Source organism: Pyrgilauda ruficollis, unplaced genomic scaffold (assembly GCF_017590135.1).
Source record: "Pyrgilauda ruficollis isolate IOZ18807 unplaced genomic scaffold, ASM1759013v1 scaffold161, whole genome shotgun sequence".
Classification (NCBI taxonomy): domain Eukaryota; kingdom Metazoa; phylum Chordata; class Aves; order Passeriformes; family Passeridae; genus Pyrgilauda; species Pyrgilauda ruficollis.
In genome coordinates this window covers 745491-764416 of record NW_024514876.1, presented here as the reverse complement: position 1 = coordinate 764416, position 18926 = coordinate 745491, and the positions used below count along the sequence as shown (strand labels likewise).

The following is an 18926-nucleotide window of genomic DNA, read 5'->3' as shown; positions in this document are numbered from 1 at the left end:
ACAGCAAGGAGTTGTGTGCACCACAGCACCTGCTACTGCCCTGGCAGGCACAGGACTCAGGGGCTCCCAGGGGCTGGGCTGTTCAGCACACTCAGACCTGGCTGCTCACCCCAGCCCCAGGCATCCCAGCCAAGGCACGTGGTGGCCATTGCTGCTCCTGCTGTCCCAAAGGGAACACAAGCACAGTCTCAAGCTGCCCACCCCCACGGGAGCACACATGGTCCCAGGTGCTTTGCCAGAAGCCCAGCCCAGCTCCAGCCCACACTAAGCATATCTGAAGGCTGCTGCCACCTGAGAGCCCTCGTGCTTCTCCCCAAAACCAAACACAAACATGCCTCTATCCCTCCCTGCTGCATGCCCTCGCAGCTCTCTCAGACATGGAAAAGCCCCCCCAGCTCCCATGGGGCCACCTACCAGTGCCTGCAGCCAGGGATTGAGGCTCTTCCTGGTGGTTTCCGAAAGAATGGAGCCAGCAACAGAGGTGGCTTTGGGCACCTCAGTCTTGGGGAATAAAGATCCCGGCTTTATAGTCAATTCCTATTGACTCACATTACTTTATTTATCCCTGGATGTTCCTGCTGATATAAATAGCCATCCCTGTGCCGAGCTCCCTGCGGCCACTGGGGTCAGGGCAGGAATTCACAGGGATGCTGCATCCCTCCAGATCGTGTCTGCTGACTGAGTTTTACGAGGCGCTGCTGGGTCCTGGGGATTTGCAACATCCCAAGCTAAGGGAAGGGCCTTTGGAGCAAGGAACGTGCCTCCAGTGCTGTCAGGGGTTTTTTCCCCTGGTTGTTGCTCTAAGTGTCAGGAGGCAGCTTGGAAAGGTTTTGTTGGCTCTGGAGTAAAACATCTGCTGGGTTCATGGGAGCCCTGTGACCTGCTCGGAGTGCAAAGTGTTCTGCTGGGCAGAGCAAACAGCTCCTGCTCTGCAGGGCATGGCTGAGCCCTCACAGCATCACCAGCCATGCAGGGCACAAAAGGAGAACCTGAGATCCTGCTGCAGAGCAGCTCCAATGTGGCAGTGACCTCAGCAAAGGGCAGACCCTGACTGCTGCTTCCATCCCTCTCCCCACACTGAGGCTCAAGTGGAGCCTGAAAAGCCTGGCTCAGGATGCAGGGATGTCCCAGCCCTTCATCCTGAGGCAGGGAAGCTCTGCTCTGGCTCCTCCAGAGCTGCCAGAGCAACTCAGGCTGCAGGGATGCCCCAGCCCTTCATCCTGTGGGAGGGAAGCTCTGCTCTGGCTCCTCCAGAGCCACCAGCCTGCATCTCACCCAGCCTCCTGTAGCCACATCTCCAGCACAGACACACCCCAAAGGGCAGCTCCTGCCCCTGGACCATCAGCCAGCAGCACACACCAGGCTCAGGCCTGGGCTCAGAGTGCTTGACTCCAGGTCCCCACATGGCTGGGACAGCCTCCCGTGGCATCTCTGTCTGTGTCTGACCCATCCTCTGCAGCAGGAGCCCACATGGAGCACAGCAGCCATGTGACACTGCGTGGCTCCAGCAAGTACCAGATTCATTTTCCAAATTACTGATTTTTTTAAAGCAACAACCGTGGGTGAGCAGGCGCTGAGGCAGCGGCAGGTGGGAGCCAAGAGGAGAGGACAACAGGCGTTGGGTCAAGTTCACTCCTGACTCCAGCGACTAAAAAAAGAGTCCAGACAAAAAGCAGGAACTTTAATGGCATCAAAACCCCTCCTGTCCTGTGTTCCAGCTCATTAGCCCGGGGAGAGGCTGGGCTGTGGCTTCAAAAGAGCTTAAAGGACTCAGAGCCTGAATCCCATTCAACAGCAACAGGAATCCTGCACTTAATTTCTGAACTGTCTTTGAGGATCTCAGCGACAATTTGCACTTTCCAAGCACATTTAAGTTCAAAGCCACTCACAAAAGGCCAGTGAGCAGGGAGGGGGCTCAGGACAGTCCTATTTCCAGGTTCATGAGAGAAAACAACGGGCATTGATGAACCCTAAAACACCAGCACGCAGTGCCTCTGGGGCAGAGCTGGGGAGCCTTACCCAGAGCAGAACCTGCTCCACAACAATTCCAGGCAGCACCCAGGGGTTGCAGAGACCCCCACAGGGCTGGGAGCAGCCTGGGGGAGCAGTCCAGCATGGGGAGAAAACCATTTCCTTGGTTTTCTCTGTGTCCTTGGTCACATCCATGGCAGTTTAACTGTCTAATGGAACATCTCTAAAGATGTGTGTCATTGCCCACCCCAGACACCTGGGTTGGTGGACCAAAGTTGGGGACCTGGAGCCCAAGTGGGGGGTGGGAGCAGGCCCCCAGCACTCTCCCAACATCCACAGCACCAGCCACATTCCTCGTATCTGTAGTACATTCTCTTTTCTTTTCCTTATTTAATTTTCTACTAATGAACTGCTCTCCAGAGCTACTTTATTACTATTGATTCCAGGGGCAAAATCCAATTGATCTGGGTTAAAATGAACCATGTTTTTAATTCTGCTACTGACAGGCACTGGCTGGGCAGGAACCTCTCCAAGCTAAGGGCAAAGTGGGCATGTTGAACTGGCATCCAGCAGCCAAAGACCCCAGGAATTAAACCACAAGCTGCCTGGTAGGCTTCAAGGAGTGGTGCCATGCAGAGAAGGGACTGCTGTAGGAGAGGAGGGATCCAGCAGTCCATGCCCATCCTCCCTGGGGACTCACCGTGTTGAAGTTGGGGAAGAGGTTGAGCGGTGATGTCCCGTTGAGCCTGAAGGTCAGAAAGTGCTTGATGTCCAAGGGAGGATGAAGAGGCCGGCCAGGGATGGGCAACGACGCTAAGAGGGGGCTGCTGTGTCCGGAGGGACCTGGGCAGGCAGAGGGAGAGAGCAGCGTTAGCACTGCTGATCCCTGCTGGCAGCAGGACAGAGCACACCAGACACGGCACACGGGGACATCTGCCACGGACTACAGAACCCCTCCAGGGAGAGGCTCCAGCCCAGGGTGGCCCTGGGCACCCCTTTGCCTTCCAGGCTCCAAACCAGCACCCCAATTCCGGACGCCTCCGCATCCCAGCGTGGACACGCACAGGAGTCCAAAGCCTCAAAAAGTGTCCCAACCTCCACCAGGGAAGCAGCCCCTTCCCTGGGCTCCTCCACACCAGCACCACCAGGGCTGGTGAGGTTTTGGCTGCCAAAGGGCTGGGGGCAGAGGCAGAGCTGCCCCCACTCCTGCGGCACAGCCGCCACTCCCCGTCCCCCGCAAATGAACCACGCGCTCCAGCGTGAGATTTAAAAATAGCCTGGAGTTATTAATAATGTTCTGTTTCAACAGAAAACACCCGTGGGATAGAGGGAAGGAAGGAAGGAAGGGAGGCCAAGCAGAGATCTGTCTCCAGTCTGCTCCCCATCCCAGCTCGTGCTCATCACAGATGATGAGCACAGGGAAGCATCCTCCAGGTGGCAGAGGGAGTCCCTGCCCAGCTCTGAGAGCGAGGAGAGGAGAAAGATAAAATTTAAAAAATTAACTAATCAAACACAATAAATAAGAAATGGTTTCAGAGTGCTGTGAGCCAGAAGAGCCCATTCACATCCCACATGGCTTCACACCCCCTCCAACCCACCCACAGCCCCGTCCCTTTTCCTGCAGCAAGGACAAGGTTCCTCATTCCTTTGGATTTTTTTTGAGGTTTGGGCTCTTTTCCCCCTCAAAGGCATCCTGGATCCCTTGACCCAGCACAGCACAACCCCATCCCACCATGATGAATCCCCTTGTGGGAGGCTGACTGGCCAGCACCCACTCCCACAGCAGCAAAAGTCTCCACCAGCAGCTCCTGTGACAGCACCGAGCCTGAGACCCCCTCCAGCCCCACACCCTGGCGCCAGCCATGCAGAACCAGGCTGGTGCTGCTCCTCACTCTGCTCTGCGCCCACCCCATGCCAATCCCAGCTGGTGCAGGACCTGAGACACGCATCTGAAATTCAAAGTTCCAGAGATTCCCTGGATTTGAGCAGCCAGCGCTCGTCGCCAGCCCCACGGGCACCAACGACCTCTTTCTGGGCGAGCGCACGCGGAGGCTCTGCCACGGCGCCGGAGCCATCCCCGAGCCAGGCCTGACTCCGGGGAGGAATTACAGTTTGCTTCATCAGGCGTGCGCTGATCGAGTTAATTCCAGAGTCGCCCAGAAGGGAAATCTGCGAAACCGCTTAAAAATAAATAAATAACGTCGCAGCAGCAGCAGCGAGCAGCACTGGGTGAGGGGTGCATAATTAACCTTCTGAGGCGTGAAACAGCGTTTCTACATCAAATCATTTGAGGCGGCCGGGCTGGCGCCGGAGGAGCTGCCCTGAGACCCCCCAGCACACACAGCCGGGGCCCCACGCGACAGCAGCAGAGGCATTTGGGGCTGGATCGTGAGGGGTGCAACTCATCACAGCCAGGGTGGTTTGCATGGACTGCACTGGCCTTAAAAACATAAAATATAGATATACACACACACACATATACCTATATCTATATCCATATCCATATCTATATCTAATCTATATATATCTATAAATCTATATATCTATATATCTATATCCACACATTTTCGTATTTATGTATTTAATATATTTTATGTATAAAATAATAGATATATTTAAAATATACATATATATATATAATATACATACACACACACACACATATGTATATATATATATATAATATACATATATATATGGGAGGAACAGGAGGTGAGCGATCACCTCATCCCCAGAATCAGTGACTACAAGAAGGGATGCTGCAGCTCAGCTAATGCTCGGGCTGAAGGATTCTCTCCCTGGGGAGCAGCTCCTGCACTGGGCAGGCACAGGACGAGTGCTGAGGGGACACAGACTCCCAGGATCGGCCACTACCTGCAGCAGCTGCTGCCCACCAATGGTGCTGAGAAGATATGTCAACCTCTTTGGCACACCCTTGAGCTCAAATTTGTGGATTAAACACATTCTGGACTGGGATAAACCAAGCAGTTATAGAGAGCTCAGAAGCCCCTGTGAGACCCTGCAGATGGGCAGGTTTTTTTCTCACTTGGCTTTGCTCCTGAAGCAGACAGGACCCTAAGGAGCAGGGAGAGGGCTGAGGCCACCCCAGCATGTCACAACACCCTGCTGGGGCACCCACAGGATGCTCTTGAGGCACCTTTCCAAGGTTACAGGGCTATGGCATTGTGGGTCCTGCCTTACCTTTGCTGCAGGGCAGATTCCAGCAGCAGCTGAGGGCAGTATTTTTAGGTATTAATTAGACACTCAATTACAGAGATTTGCTTTTGGGCGAGTGGCAGGGTCCCAGGTCTGTATAGAATGACACGACCTTAGGCAAGGTGACAGGCATGGCCAGCAGCAGGTGGGTGAAGAGGCCCCCAGTGGTTCAGCTTTTTGTCACAGCCCCTGCTCTGTCGCCCCCCGTTTTGGCAGAGCCCCCACCTCCACGAAATGCTGCTGCTCTGGCACTGCGGGTCCTCCTGGGACAGGATGTGCTCCTGCAGAGCATTCCAAGGGGCTGCTGCAAGGAGAGGAGCACAGGAACCACGTGTGAGCACCTGCTGCAGTTTGGGGGGGTTGTCTCTGTGCCCCCCCAGTTGCACAGGCACAGCCCAGGCCTGACCAAGAGGTGTCAAAGCCACGATGTCCCTGATGTGGTGCTGCGTGTCCCCTGCTTGGGGCTCAGCCCTCTGGAGCTCAGCCCAGTTCCTGTCCCACACACAAGTGACTTTTGTAGGGATCCCTCACAATTTAAAGGAATTTTCAGCCCTACATTTAACCAAACTCACCCAAACTGTGTCTGCCTGTCCCCCCCAGCCTGTCCCCACCCCTTCACCCTACACAGCCACTGAACACACACCTGCAGCAGGTTTTTCTCCTGCTCCCTCTGAGGCAGAGCAGAGCAACTGTTGTGCTCTGTCACCTGCCTGTGTGAACCTCCCAGAGCTGCTTCTGAAGGCTGCAGGTTCTCATACCAACACGAGCCTGCCAAGGACCCATCCCCGCAGACGCCGCCGCCTCAGCGAGCATCTGGTGCAGAGTCTGCCCAGGCCAGATGGAGCTGGAGCTGTTTATTCACACAGAGGCTCCCTCCTGCTTGGGAGATGTTCTCAGCAAATTTTGATGGTGTCTCTAAATCCTCACCCAGGGATTTAAAGGTTTTGTCTCTGGCCAAGCATGTTTCCAGGAGGCTTCCCAGTGCCAAAGGCTGATGGCCAGAGAAGAACAGCCACCCCCAGTCACAACGCTGGACCATGATGGCAGCGCCAGTGCAGCCCCAGCACCTCTGGGATCTGCATTAGTAACAAACAGATTGCACTGCACTGGACTCCCAGAGCAACCAGACCTGGAGCGTGGGGCAGCAGATCTGCTACATCCTCCCATTCCCAGCTTTTGGCAGCCTCAGCAGAGGACCTGGCGCTCAGGATTCAACTGAGATAATGCTTCATGCTGCTGCACTGGGTTTATTGCTGATCAGAATCAGTCTGAAGTGAAGGAAACAGCCCTCCCAGTGAAAACCAGCAAAGCCCCATCACACTGGAACACACCAGCAGCACCCCAGCCCTGCGGGCAGAGGGGCCCGAGCTCCAGGCTGCTGCAGGCACCAACAGCTCTGCTCACCTTGGGACAGAGAGTAACACTGCAGAGCAGAAATATGAGCTGAACACCCCCAGCTGGCCCCAAAAGCAGGTGTTGAAGGACTTTCTCCCAGACTGCAGGTTGCCAAGAGCTCAGGGTGCAAAGGGAACTCGGGGATGTGAGGACGTTTTGGAAAGAACAAGAATTAGCTATTGATTGCTATTGGACCCCTGCTCATAATTTATTCTGTCCTTGCAAAAAAAAAAAAAAAAAGTCCTTTTAGATATCTTTATACTTTAAACTTTAGGAAAATTAAGATAGACCTTTTTAATATAGATATTTATATATGTATATTTATATATATACACACATACACATATGTACACAATGATACATTTAAAGTTAATATTTCCTCAGCCATTACAATATCACTCCCTAAATCTCTTGCTCTTCAAATGATCATGACTTGATGCCACTGCTAAAAATACCCTGGTGCTGTGTGCAAGGAACACCAACACGACACCGCCAGGCACGTTGGGGTCGGCGCAGAGCTCGGAGGATGCGCTGCCTTTTCTGCATTCCCTCTCCAGGCTCCAGAACAACACAAATCCCATATTTCTGCAGAGCATTAAGCAAAAGCTGCTGGGTATCTTTGTGCAAAGGCAACGTGACATTTGAGCCGAAGAGCTTTGCCTTCATCTCCCTAAAACAAAATGATGACAAACCCTTGGAAAAAAACTCACGGCAATTTGGGATCTCAGGTGGCCCCAGGATTCTGAATTCTGGGCGATTCAAACAGAGGTTTGGGGCATGAGGGAGGGGTGGTAATGGGACCAGCATGGCTTTGCAAAGGATCCTGTTTCTCTTCCCAGCACAGAAAGGTCACCATCCACTGCAGCTGCCCAGCAGTGACCAGTGATGTGGAAAGGCAGCGCTGAGCTCACCCTGGGGGCTGCCCGCAGGCCCCGGCTCCTGCCACCAGCCACGCTCACTTCACCTGCGCCACGATGAACCCAGACTCCCTCATGCTCTCGTAGTACTCGATGGCCAAGGCAAAGTTGAACTCGCTGATGGCCGGCCCGTCGAGGGCGATCTTCATGAGGTCAGAGAGCGCCTCGTCCTTGGCAGGGCGCGACCGGCCGCGCTTCAGCAGCTCCCGGCCCCGGCTGATCTTCTCGGCAAGGACCGAGCCCAGCGGCAAGGCCAGCGCAATAGCTGCCAGGACGGCGAAGTCTGGGAAGAGTTCGTGCATCTCAGAGCTGCTGTAGACCAGCTTGACACAGAGGTCCTTGAAGGAGAGCTGGCTGAGGCTGAAGACGATGCGCTTGAAGAGGGGAAAGTCGCTCAGTGCCCTCTCGCTCACCACCACCCGTGAGTACACCCGCAGCAGGAAATTCAGCTCGCTGACCCCATAGCTGCCAATGTCCTCCAGAGACTGGGGGTAGCACTTGGGGTTGAAGATGGCAGAGAAGGAGCTGATGGCCTCCAGGACGCTGCTGGGGAACCTGTCCAGCAGGTTGCCCCGCACCCTCTCCAGGTAGCTGTCCTTCAGGTGCTCAAAGTGTTTCAGGTGCACTTGGGAGCAGTTGGCCAGCTCAACACCCTTGTAGTAGAGGCGGCTCTCGCCCTCCTGGGCGTCCTGGGGGTGCTTGTTCATCTCGCTGAGGAACTCCCGGAGGTTCTGGCCACTGGTGCTCTGCTGGGCCTGCAGAGTGGTGGCTGTGGCTGAGACTATGGGCTTCAAGATGGAGAGGTCAAAATCCTCGATCTGGAAGAAACGACTGAGCTTCTGGAAGATGGGGAGGACATCCAGGAGGATCTTGGTGAAGGCCACAAACTGGAACTTCTTGAGCTCTTCGCAGAGGCCACGGGCCACGGGTGAGCGCTCCGCCTGGCTCTCCAGCAGCACCACCAGTGTGGGCCACGAGGAGTCGATGGCTTCTACAGCTGGGAAGATAGAAGTCCAGTGGATGGCTTTGGGGCTCCCCAGGTCTATCTCACAGAGGTCCAGGACTCTCCGCAGCTCCTGCAGGCTATTCCCTTCCCCCTGGAAGCTGGAGTAGAGCCTATACACGGCATCCACAGTGGTCTCATACTTCTGGAGGTACTCGATGGTGCTGATGCTCTCAGCCAGCAGCAGGGAGGTGCCGTGGGACAGGCAGTGCACCTCAGTGAGGAGCGGGCAGAGCGAGGTCAGCGTCGTCCCCACCCCGCTCAGCCGCTCGGCCACCAGCGAGGCACTGTCGGCGCTGAGCCAGGTGAGCTTCATGGTGGGGATGCCAAAGGAGCGCATCACCTCGCCCACCTTGCCTGCCACAGTGGAGGCCTCCCCGGCAGGCAGCTCGAAGCTGCCCAGGAAGGTGGTGGAGGTCTGCCCGTTGCAGGGGGAGACAGTGGTGGTGAACACGGCGAGGCTGCGGTGCTCCAGGACGTCCACCGTCTCGTCCACCACCAGCCCAATGAACGGCGAGGCTTTGATCCTGTGCCTGTCCTCGTTGTGGAGGACTTTGGCAATGGCTGCCTGGGCCATTTGAAGGAGGGGTGCAGGGAGGGAGAGAGAAACACAAATGAGATTCAGAGGCAGTGGGAGATGAGCAGCACTTGGCACAGAGTGAGCGGGTGGGCTCCCACCCACAGGCTCCTGCAGCACAAGAGCCCTGAGCCAGGGTAAAGCCCTTACACACAGAGGCTGGAAATCGCTTTCTTTTTCCCTAATAAGCTTTCTCCTCCTGCTCCTGTTTGGCAGCTCAAGCAGCATGGGAAGCTGCTGAGAGCTTGGGGGTTCCTGTCCTGAGCTTGGGGTCAGAGCCCCACAGATGCAGCAGGACACAGCACCACCAGCAGCACTGACCCCTCAAGCCCCCAACATCCCATTCCCAAGCCCCCACTTATGCTGGCAGTGAGGCAGGACACCAGGAACCCACCTGCCCCATTCAACTCCAGCAGTTCCACTTCTGGAGCACAGGCAAGAGCAGCAGCAAAATGGCAACATTTTTTTCCATCTTTACTCATCTACTCACATTCCCCCCATTTCAGGCAAACTCCCTGGTTTGGAGGGAAAACTTCCTCTGTGTGTGTGAGTGCTGCAAGGATCACCACAGGCTGGGAAACCTAATTAGTGGGTTTAGTCTATCAGTAGCAAAATAAGGCTCTGCAGAGAGCTGAAAAGCCTGGCAAACAGCCAAGACTCACTAAAAATTTAATTTGATTTTAGCAGGCATGAAGCGTTCGTAAAATTCAGAAATCCCTCTTAAACTCTCCGGCTACTTGATCTTTCTGATCACTTACTTCAGGGCAAAAGAGGCAAAACCCACAGTGCTAATTGAACTCCTGAGACAATTAGCTTTCATCCTGCAAAGCAGCCGGGCAGGCTCGGGGAGCTCGGTGGGCACGGGCACCGTCCCTGCCCTGCCAGGTGCAGCGCCCACCTAAGCGCAGCCCCCCGTACACACCTGCATCTCCCTGACGCTGCCAGGCTGGTAGAACTCGCTGTGCTCCGAGGCCAGCAGCGCCTGGCACAGGTTGAACTTCTGGAAGTTGAGCAGGGAGGAGCACTTCTCATCCGCGATCTCCTCCTTGGCCATCCAGTAGACCGTGGTGAGGACGGCCACCTTGGCAGGGTTCACCTCCACCTTGATGACCGAGCGCAGCTCGGGGTGGCCGTGGACACGGGTCTCGAAGGCCAGCTGCTCCCGGTTGACGGCCAGCGCCTGGCGGTGCGCCCCGGAGGTGACGTGCCGCAGCAGCGCGTGGCGCTGGAAGTTGTCCGTGCCCACGGTAAAGGCGTTTTCCGCTTTACCGTGCTTGTTCTTCACCAGTGCCTGCCGACACTCTATGCAAAACATGAGTTTCCTCTCATAGTCAAACTCCAGCCAGGTAAATTCTTCCTTCCAGTGCTCGTTGAAATAGCGTTTGCATTTTTTATTGGAATTGGAAGTTTCCCCAGCTGGCTTTTTCCCTGGAGGCACCATACTGCTGTGGCTGGGGAATCAACTAAGGCTGAGCCGCACCGTGCCTTGAGGAGCAGCGTGCACATTTAATTTAGTAAGAAGGTCTATTACCACTCTCCTGGTCCGACTGGAGATGAAAGAGACACAAGGGAAATGGGATTAGGGCCCTGCAAACCTCAGCTGGGGCTCGGCTGTGGTGGCACAAGCAACAGTGGCACGGTGACAGCAGCGGTGACAGCGGTGCTGAGGGCAGGTCAGGCTGTGCAACAGCCCCAGCACCGCACGTGGGGATCCCATCAAGCACCTCATCAGCACCACCAGAAGCTCTCAGTGTCACTGGTGGGACTGGCACACACACACATGGTCCCATCAGCACAGGAACATGCACACGCTTCCCCTCGGAGCAGCCTTCCCCACTGTGCTGGCACTGGGAAAGTGAGGAAGGCTCAGCGCTGGCTGAAACACCCAAAAAAGAGCGTTCAGCCCCAGAGGAGCAGCACCTGCGGCTGGCAGTGAGTGCCAGGGCCCTGGAGCAGAACATGGGTGACTGGGAGCTAGCTCAGACACACGTGCTTGTGGGCATGCATGTGCTCTCAGTCCTGCCTGGCTTGTCCCTCTGCCAGGGAATTGCCAAAGCCGTGGCAGGTCCCATGGCAGCAGAGCCATGCTCTGCACACTCAGTGGCATCCCAGTGTCCCTCTCTGGGGGTGACACACCAGACCCACTCCAGGCCAAGCTCCCAAATATCTACTGAGCTAGAGGCTGCAAAGCACTTAAACCAAATCAGGATCTGAAGGGTTTAAGCGTTCACTTGAGCTCCTCCCTACACTTCAGGCCCGCTGAGTCTGAAGTCACATTTCTCCATGAACCAGACTGAAAATCCAAACTGAGCCTTGATAAAGGTGTTGGGGACAGGAGGGGGAAGAACCCAGTGCTGCATGGGGAAAGGGGAGAACCAAAACGCAGAGGGAAAAAGAAAGAACATGGACACTGAGCAGCAAGAAAACTGGGGAATACCATCAGTCCACGTGACTTGATGAGACACCGATGAGGAACTTGGGGTTCTTCTGAAGAACAAGCCCCCACACCAGAGCCATTGCCACAGCACTGTGGGAGCAGGGGGAAGGAACCCTCACATTTCAGAAGTTAGAACACCACCACGACTCCCAGTGCTGCAAACACCCATCCCCACAGAGCCAGTGCCCTGGACAAGGCTGGCAGGTGGCCCTGGAGTGACCTGCACCACAGCCTGGCACAGCGACCCCATCCATCTCTGTGCCCACCTGCAGTGGCCCCAGGGGGAGCATTCCTGTGCTCTTTGCCTGTCACTGACCCCACTCTCTCCCAAATCATCCCCACAGCCACCCCCCAGCACTAGCGCCAGCAGAAGCTGCTGCCTTGGAAAGAAAAGAAAAGAAAAAAGAGCAGCAATTAGTGTGTGGGATGCACGAGGCCGGGGCGGGGGCTGGGATGGAGCAGAGCTCCGTGGCACCTCTTCCCACAGCACCATTCCCGCAGCACCCGCCGTGCCCTGGCACCAGCCCAGCGCCCCTCGGAGCGCTGCCCACGGGGGACAGCGCTGCGCATCCCGGGGGGCTCGGCATGGGGGTCACACTCCGATCCCCCCACCAGCCTGCTTCTCCCCGCGGCGGGAAGTTTGGGCAGGATGGGTATTTAGCTGTGAGAGGACAAGCCCCTGTCCCTGGAGCATCATCGCGGTCTCGCCGCGCCCGGGAGGATGAGCGGGGCAGCCCCAGCGCCCAGCCCGGCGTGCCCACCCCGCTCACCCGCCCCTACATACGTACCATGGAAAGGCTGCCATAAGCTTTGGGGTGGGGGGCTTGCAAACTTCCCAGATTTTAAATAGAAAAAAAAAATTAAAATAATCTAATTTGCTGCCATAAGCTTTGGGGTGGGGGGCTTGCAAACTTCCCAGATTTTAAATAGAAAAAAAAAAAAAATTAAAAATCATCTAATTTGAAAAAAAAAAAATCAAAATCAAAACAAAACAAAACAAAAAAAAACCCCAAACCCAGCCAAGCAACGCAAAAGCCAAAAATAAAACCAAACAAAAAAAAGCAGCGGGGCGTTTGGGAGGCGGCCCCGCAGCCCCCGCGGCCCCGAGCGCGGCGGCTGCGGGAACAAAGCCTGCGGCGGCCGCCCGCGCTCACCGGAGCACGGGAGCAGCCATCTTGCAGCGAGCGGGGACCGTCTGCCTCACGGATGCTCCCGGCAGCTCACGGCGGCAGTGGCCACTAGCGGTGGCCGGGATGGGGAAGGCCCCGCGGCCGTGGCAGGGCTACGGGGACGGTGGACGGGCCAGGGGGACAGGGGACATGGTGGCCTCACCAGGGGGACAGTGGATGTGGTGGCCAGACCACGGGGATGGTGGATGTGGTGGCTGGGCTATGGGGACAGGGGACGTGGTGGCCGGACTATGGGGGTGGCAGACGTGGTGGCCAGGCCAGGGGGACAGGGGATGTGGTGGCTGGGCCACAGGGACAGTGGACGTGGTGGCTGAGCCATGGGGATGATGGATGTGGTGGCCAGGCTACAGGGACAGAGGATGTGGTGACCTGGCCATGGGGACAGTGGACATGGTGGCCTCACCAGGGGGACAGGGGACATGGTGGCCTCACCAGGGGGACAGTGGATGTGGTGGCCTGGCCATGGGGACGGTGGATGTGGTGGCTGAGCCACAGGGACGATGGATGTGGTGGCTGGGCCATGGGGACAGTGGGTGTGGTGGTTGGGCCATGGGGATGGTGGACATGGTGGCCAGGCTATGGGGACAGTGGACATGGTGGCCGGGCTGTGGGGACAGTGGACATGGTGGCCAGGCTATGGGGACGGTGGATGTGGTGGCCTGGCTATGGGGACAGTGGATGTGGTGGCCGCAGCAGTCCCGGGAAGGGGAGCCCCCGAGCCGTGCCCTGTGCCTGCCCACGCTCACCTGCACGAGTGCTTCCCCCAGGTGCAGGGAGCGATGGGCATCAGGTGCCCGCGGGCTCCTCGCCTGGGTCTCTCAGCCGAGCTGGGTGAGCTGCAGGAGTGTTTGCAGCCAGCCAGGATGGGTGTTTGGGGGTTTTGGAAGTGCTCTGCAAGCAGCTGTGGGCAGAGCAGTCCCCCAGTCGTGGACACGGAGGTTTGGCAGGATCCAAGTCCAAGCCCTTTAGGGAATGCCACAAGGTGTTCCTGCCTACCTGCACTCCTGCTCCGTAGCGTCAGGGCTCCTTAATGAGCAGAGGGGCTCCTCACATCCCAAAAACCTTTCTTTTAGCAATAAATGGAGCCTCTCCACTACTTCCAGAAAGAGGATTTTGTGCCACCTTGCACACCTTGGATCGGCAGGATCCAAGTCCAAGCCCTTTAGGGAATGCCACAAGGTGTTCCTGCCTACCTGCACTCCTGCTCCATAGCTGCAGGGCTGGGGCACAAACACAGCCCCCTGCCCCAGGGCTCCCTGAAGAGCAGAGGGGCTCCTCACATCCCAAAAGCTTTCTTTTAGCAATAAATGCAGATGAAATTTAGAGCCTCTCAACTACTTCCAGAAAGAGGATTTTGAGCTACCTTTGCTCTTCCCAAACAAGGCTCCTGAGAACTCTGAAATCCCAAGTGGCACCAGTGTCCTGTGGGACCCCTGATGGGAACCTGGCTCCTGGTTTCCCAGCACACATCCTGTGCCTGGGAGCTGAAGGATGCTCCCACCCAGACTCGCCCTTCTCCCGGTGTGGAATTGGGCCACGAGGAGGGATGTGGCCCACCGGAATTTGAATTTGCCTGGATTAGGAGCTGCATTGTACCTGGCTCCGGCTGGCTCTGCACCAGGGGGGTCTGGCTGCCCCCGGTTAATTCCTCTGTTGAGGCTCCTCCACATATCCCGGGGCAAGAGGCTCTTCCTGCTCTGGGGACATTCTTGCCGAAGTGTCAGCCCAGGGTTAATGAGAGCAGGAGGTGGTGAAACCAGAGCCGGCTCCTGGGGTGAAAACACACCCGATTTATTCTTGTGCTAATGCCACGAGAAAAGAGGATTGAGCCTTTTTAATGAGTTTTTAGGCAGGAGCCTGCAGCATCCCCTGGTCCCATTCCCCGGTTCTCAGCACCCAGAGCAGGACAGCAAAGGTCAGGGACCCCAACACCACTTCCTATGGGGACCGCTCCACGGAGCCCCTGCAGTGGAATCCACGGTGGACCAGAGGACTCCAGAGGAGAACACCCTTGTTCTGCCTGCTCCGTGCAAGGCTCAAACCACCCACCCCTTCTCCCCTGCAAACCCATTCCTGCTGGAAGCCTCAATTTAACACGAATTTTGGGCAGCATTTGCAGGATGTCCCTGCCGAGCACTCTGCCCTCACATAGCTGCCGGATGTCAGACGTCCTTCCTAAAGGAACTGCAGTGGAGATACTCCTGTTTACCTCCACGCAGCACCAGCAGCCGCCTTGGCTCGACCATTTGTTGCTGTTTTTCCCCACTGTGCAGTGCCTGAGGAGCTGGGTGGGCAGGTGCCCAGAGCACCAGCACATCCATCATCCCCACAGCTCGAGGGTGGCAGCAGCCATGAGCCACAGTTTCCATCTGAGTCCCAGTTTCCACTGGCATCCCACACCTCGGGCAGCCAGAGCAGACCCCACTGAGCTCCCACTGGGGTGCTCCAGGCACCCCTTCCTGCACTCCAGCCCCACATCCATGGACGGCTTCCCCGAGGGTTTCTTACTGCTATAAGAAGCTGAACAGAAGAGACCAAAGCCAGTGATATTACCCCAAAAAAATTTTTTTAATCCCCGAGTCCAAAGATATTTATGAGATTTTGCTTCCATCCCTGCTCTAAGCCTGTCAGGCTCTGGGAAATGACGCACGCTGTTCCCTCAGGGAAGCGGAGGTGCTGGTGTTCCCAGAGCTGCTGACCCCAGGGAGCCCATCCCTGCTCAGCCCCCAGTCCTGCTCCACCAGCCCTCTCACCCCTGCCCATCCATCACAGGGCACGGGCTAGGAAAGACCCAGCACCCTGCAGCTCCCTGCTCACCCTCTGCACCCCAAAGCCCAGCTGTGCCAGCCCCAAAATGAGCGGGGATCCTGCAGGGGAGGGAGCACTCACGGGAGCTGCCCGGCTGCATCCCTCGCACCCGAAGGTGGTGACAGCTCAGCTCAGTCCCTGCCGTGTGTGGCGGAGGGGGAAGGCTGTGAGGAGCCTGTCTCATGTGGGAGAGAGCACCCGGCACCGTGTCAGCTCAGCCAAATTAAAAATACTCCTGCAGCCCCCGGGACGGGCGGATCTGGCAGGGACGGGGCATGCAGGATGTGCAGACACTGGAAGGGACGTGGGGAGCAGAAGGTGTTCCCACGCAGAGAAGGGGATGGGACACACACTGGGGGATCCCAGTGTTTGCCAGCTGTGTCCCAGCTCTCCTGCACAGCTCAGGGTACTCAGGGGGCTGTTCCTCCTCTGCTGGGGCTGCCCTTCAGCACCACTGTGGGCACAAAGGCTCTGGCTCCAGCACGCTCAGGTCCTTGTGGAGGGGCTTGGATGGGCAGTGGGCCATAGGTAGGGAGCCATGGAGTGCTGCTGGAGAAGAAGCCCCCAAATTGGTGACATGGTGCCCCCCACACACCCCACAGCCACAGCCAGCCTGCAGGATGCAGCCTCGTGCCTCGTTCCCCTGCACAGCTTTGTCACAACCTTCAGCTGCGTGACTGCAGCTGGCAGGGAACAAGCCTTGAAATAAACTCAGATGACATTCCTGCAAACTCTGGACATGGCCACAACAGGATTACTGAGCTGGGCTGGGGAGGCGGGGGAGCATGCTCATCTCTCCCCGCCGGCGACCCCACTCCGGGCTGAGGCTGCTCTGAGCAGCAGCTGAGAAGGGCAAAGCCCTTTTGTCAAGGAGCAGAAGCAGGGACAGGGTGATCTCGCTCCCTGGGCTTCCTCCAGTCCATGCACCTGGTCCTTGGGAGGCAGCTTGGCTGCATCTTTCTCCCCAGGAGCTACAGGGAACTCCACCCCACAGCACTGATATCAAGAACAGCTGCTGAGGAGCAAAACTGGATATCAGGCTTGCTCTGTTGAGCATCTGTTCATCCCTTGTCCACAAACATTGAGCTCAACTCCCTTTGGATTTTAATTCCCAGCACTCCCCATTTGCCAGGTAATGATTGAAAAACCAGCATTTAGGGATGTCTCCCCCAGCAGAGGTCCCAGTCAGCTCAGTGTCCCCCGTGTCACAGCCAGCAGTGCTGCCAGGCCAGTGCAGCCCAGCCAAGACCCCACTGACCTCTGCCACAGGGGCTCGGGAGGGATTTGGGCTCATTCTGACTGGAGGCAGCAGAAGGGAGGTGGCAAGCACTGAGCCCTGGTCTGGGCTCCACTGCCCACCCCTCCCTGGGTGGCGGGGGAGAGGCCAGGGTCCTCCTGAGAGACGGAGAGCTCAGGAGTGCACCAGAGCCCCCCATCAGTTCAGCCTTTATTCTGGACACTGTTTAAATTGTAAAAATTGCAGCCAAGTCCAATTCATTACAGCCGAGGAACGGCTGACAGAAATGAAAAGGGAGAAAAGCTCCTCAGATTGATGCTTTCTCACCATTCCAGTGAAATAACCAATTTGGAACAAATTAGGGGCTCCCGTCTCCACCAGCCTTTTGAATTGCCTCCAAGCCAACGCACATTTTTCATAGTGCAGCGTTTCTTCCATTAGCAGTGAAAATTAATGATTTCTATTATTGAAGCACCTGAAGGCAGGTGCCTCCCTCACACAGCCAGGGCTGGGCTGGCACTGAGCCCCCAGAGAGCCAAGAAGACCCACGAGAAGACAGCCAGCTTCAGAGATGGCCAGGGCCCGCTGGTGGGTCAGTGGCAGAGCCAGGCTCCAGCCAGTGGCCATCCCTGCTGGGCTGTTCCCTCTCAGCAGTGCCATCCCAGACGTGCCAGAGCACACAGACCACCGTGGTGACACTCAAACCACTGCGTGTGACAGTGTCACAGCTGTCCCCAAAACCCCCTAAGCAGGGAAATCACGTGGGCTTCAGCCAGTCCCAGCTTTGCTTGGGAAGGGGGAAAAGGGGAATTGCCCCAAGGGCACAACTCAGACTTCAGGAGAGCAAGTCCTGGGGGACCAAGAGGGCTTTCAAACCCCAATCCACTCACATATTTCCCCTCCCAAGCTATAGAGAGACCAAAGCCCTTCGCCTCCCCTCTGCTCCCAGCATTATTCCCGGAGCACAGCTCCCCAGCAGCTGAAGCACACAGCCCCCCTGCAACCACGGCTGCCCCACGGCCAGCGTGGTCATGCCTAGGCTTTGGGAGATGACACACGTCTGTCCTTATTTTTTAATTAGATTTTTATTTCCTACCTCTAGTATTTCATTGTAATTTCCGCCACTCCTACCCAGGCCATGCTAATGTAATCACTCTGGAGGAGAGTGGGAGCAGCCAGCCCACTCCTTCCAACATCCCGCTCAGGAAAGGCAAAAAAAAGCAATCTGCTAAATCCCCAGCCCCTGCAGTCATTACAAGCTCAGGGACATCAGGTGGGTGCTGAAACAAACCATCAAAGCCTCAGCGCCGCCAGCACCTGCCAGGAGCATCAGCACTGAGAAACTTCAAAAAAAAAGTTCACATTTGCTCAAAATACTTGTTAGCAGTTCATTACTGCAGCAAGGTGAGGCATAATTAAAAACGGACTAAAGAGATTTGTGAATTATGTCCTCGGCTTGATGCTGGAGACGCAGTGATATTTTTTAGCCCACATCATCCTGGAGGTCAAGATTAGATGACAGCTTGGTCTAAAAATACTCTGAAGGGGAGGCTGAGGCTGTTGGAGGAGGTCAGAGCCCCCTGTGCCCCCCTCCCAGTGTTGCTCAGGGTTGAAACCAGGGGACAGATGTGTCCCCCCAGGACATTGCTTGGAGCAAGCCCCAGTAATAAAAACAACTGCTGCATTTCCAGGGAAATCCACCCAAAACAAGCACAGGGAAAGCTCGGTCCCAGCATCTGCCAAAGGAGCCCCAAAGCCCAACGCAGCAGCTCAGTGGGGCCAGGCTCCCCACACTGTCACCCCCACAGGTCCCAAGAGGGCTGGAATCACCATGAAAGCACCACGTTCTTCCCCCTGGAGCAACACGGTCCTGGCATGGGGAACATCAACGAGCCCAAGACACGGCGGGGTCAAAATTGAAGCTTTAGTGGCTATTTAATGTTTCCTCCATATCTGAGGCCGCAGAGTGAAAAGCAAGCTCTGGGGTTGGACTTTAGTTTGTCTTTTAAGCCTGCTTTGCCTGACAAGTACTCCAGATAAATATCCCGAGTACTGTTACACGTTCCAGAGAGACAGGGAAAGACATTTCAGAGAAAAGATTGTGTTTCAAACTATTAGAAAAATTAAACTGATCCACGGGAGACAGCTGGGGCCAGCCTGATCCATGGGAGACAG

The 18926-nt window shown here is 56.3% G+C and overlaps 2 protein-coding genes across 3 annotated transcripts in view; both read right to left on the bottom strand.

Moving 5' to 3' along the window:
* ZNF385C (zinc finger protein 385C) overlaps window positions 1-18926 on the bottom strand; it is a 43505-nt gene that overhangs the window by 8287 nt on the left and 16292 nt on the right. The window contains exon 3 of the mRNA XM_041462967.1: window positions 2672-2814. Coding sequence (XP_041318901.1) covers window positions 2672-2814 — 143 coding nt within the window. The remainder of the gene's footprint in view (window positions 1-2671; window positions 2815-18926) is intronic.
* CUNH17orf113 (chromosome unknown C17orf113 homolog) lies at window positions 6903-12382 on the bottom strand. Of its 2 annotated transcripts, XM_041462966.1 has the most exons (4): window positions 12305-12371; window positions 11517-11606; window positions 10002-10626; window positions 6903-9070 (listed from the first exon to the last, which is right to left on the bottom strand). In XM_041462966.1, exons 3-4 carry the CDS (start codon window positions 10518-10520, stop codon window positions 7538-7540), a joined length of 2052 nt encoding a protein of 683 aa, XP_041318900.1. In that variant the 5' UTR covers window positions 10521-10626; window positions 11517-11606; window positions 12305-12371; the 3' UTR covers window positions 6903-7537. The 2 variants fall into 2 exon arrangements, with proteins under 2 accessions (XP_041318900.1, XP_041318899.1); XM_041462965.1 differs by lacking the exon at window positions 11517-11606 and having other exon boundaries at window positions 12305-12382.

Excerpts from the sequence above, each read along its gene's own strand:
- CUNH17orf113 (XM_041462965.1), bottom strand. The coding sequence starts at position 10,520 with ATGGTGCCTCCAGGGAAAAAGCCAGCTGGGGAAACTTCCAATTCCAAT. Across the intron at positions 9,071-10,001 it reads GCAGCGTCAGGGAGATGCAG|GCAGCCATTGCCAAAGTCCT; the intron begins GTGTGTACGGGG and ends CAAATGGCCCAG.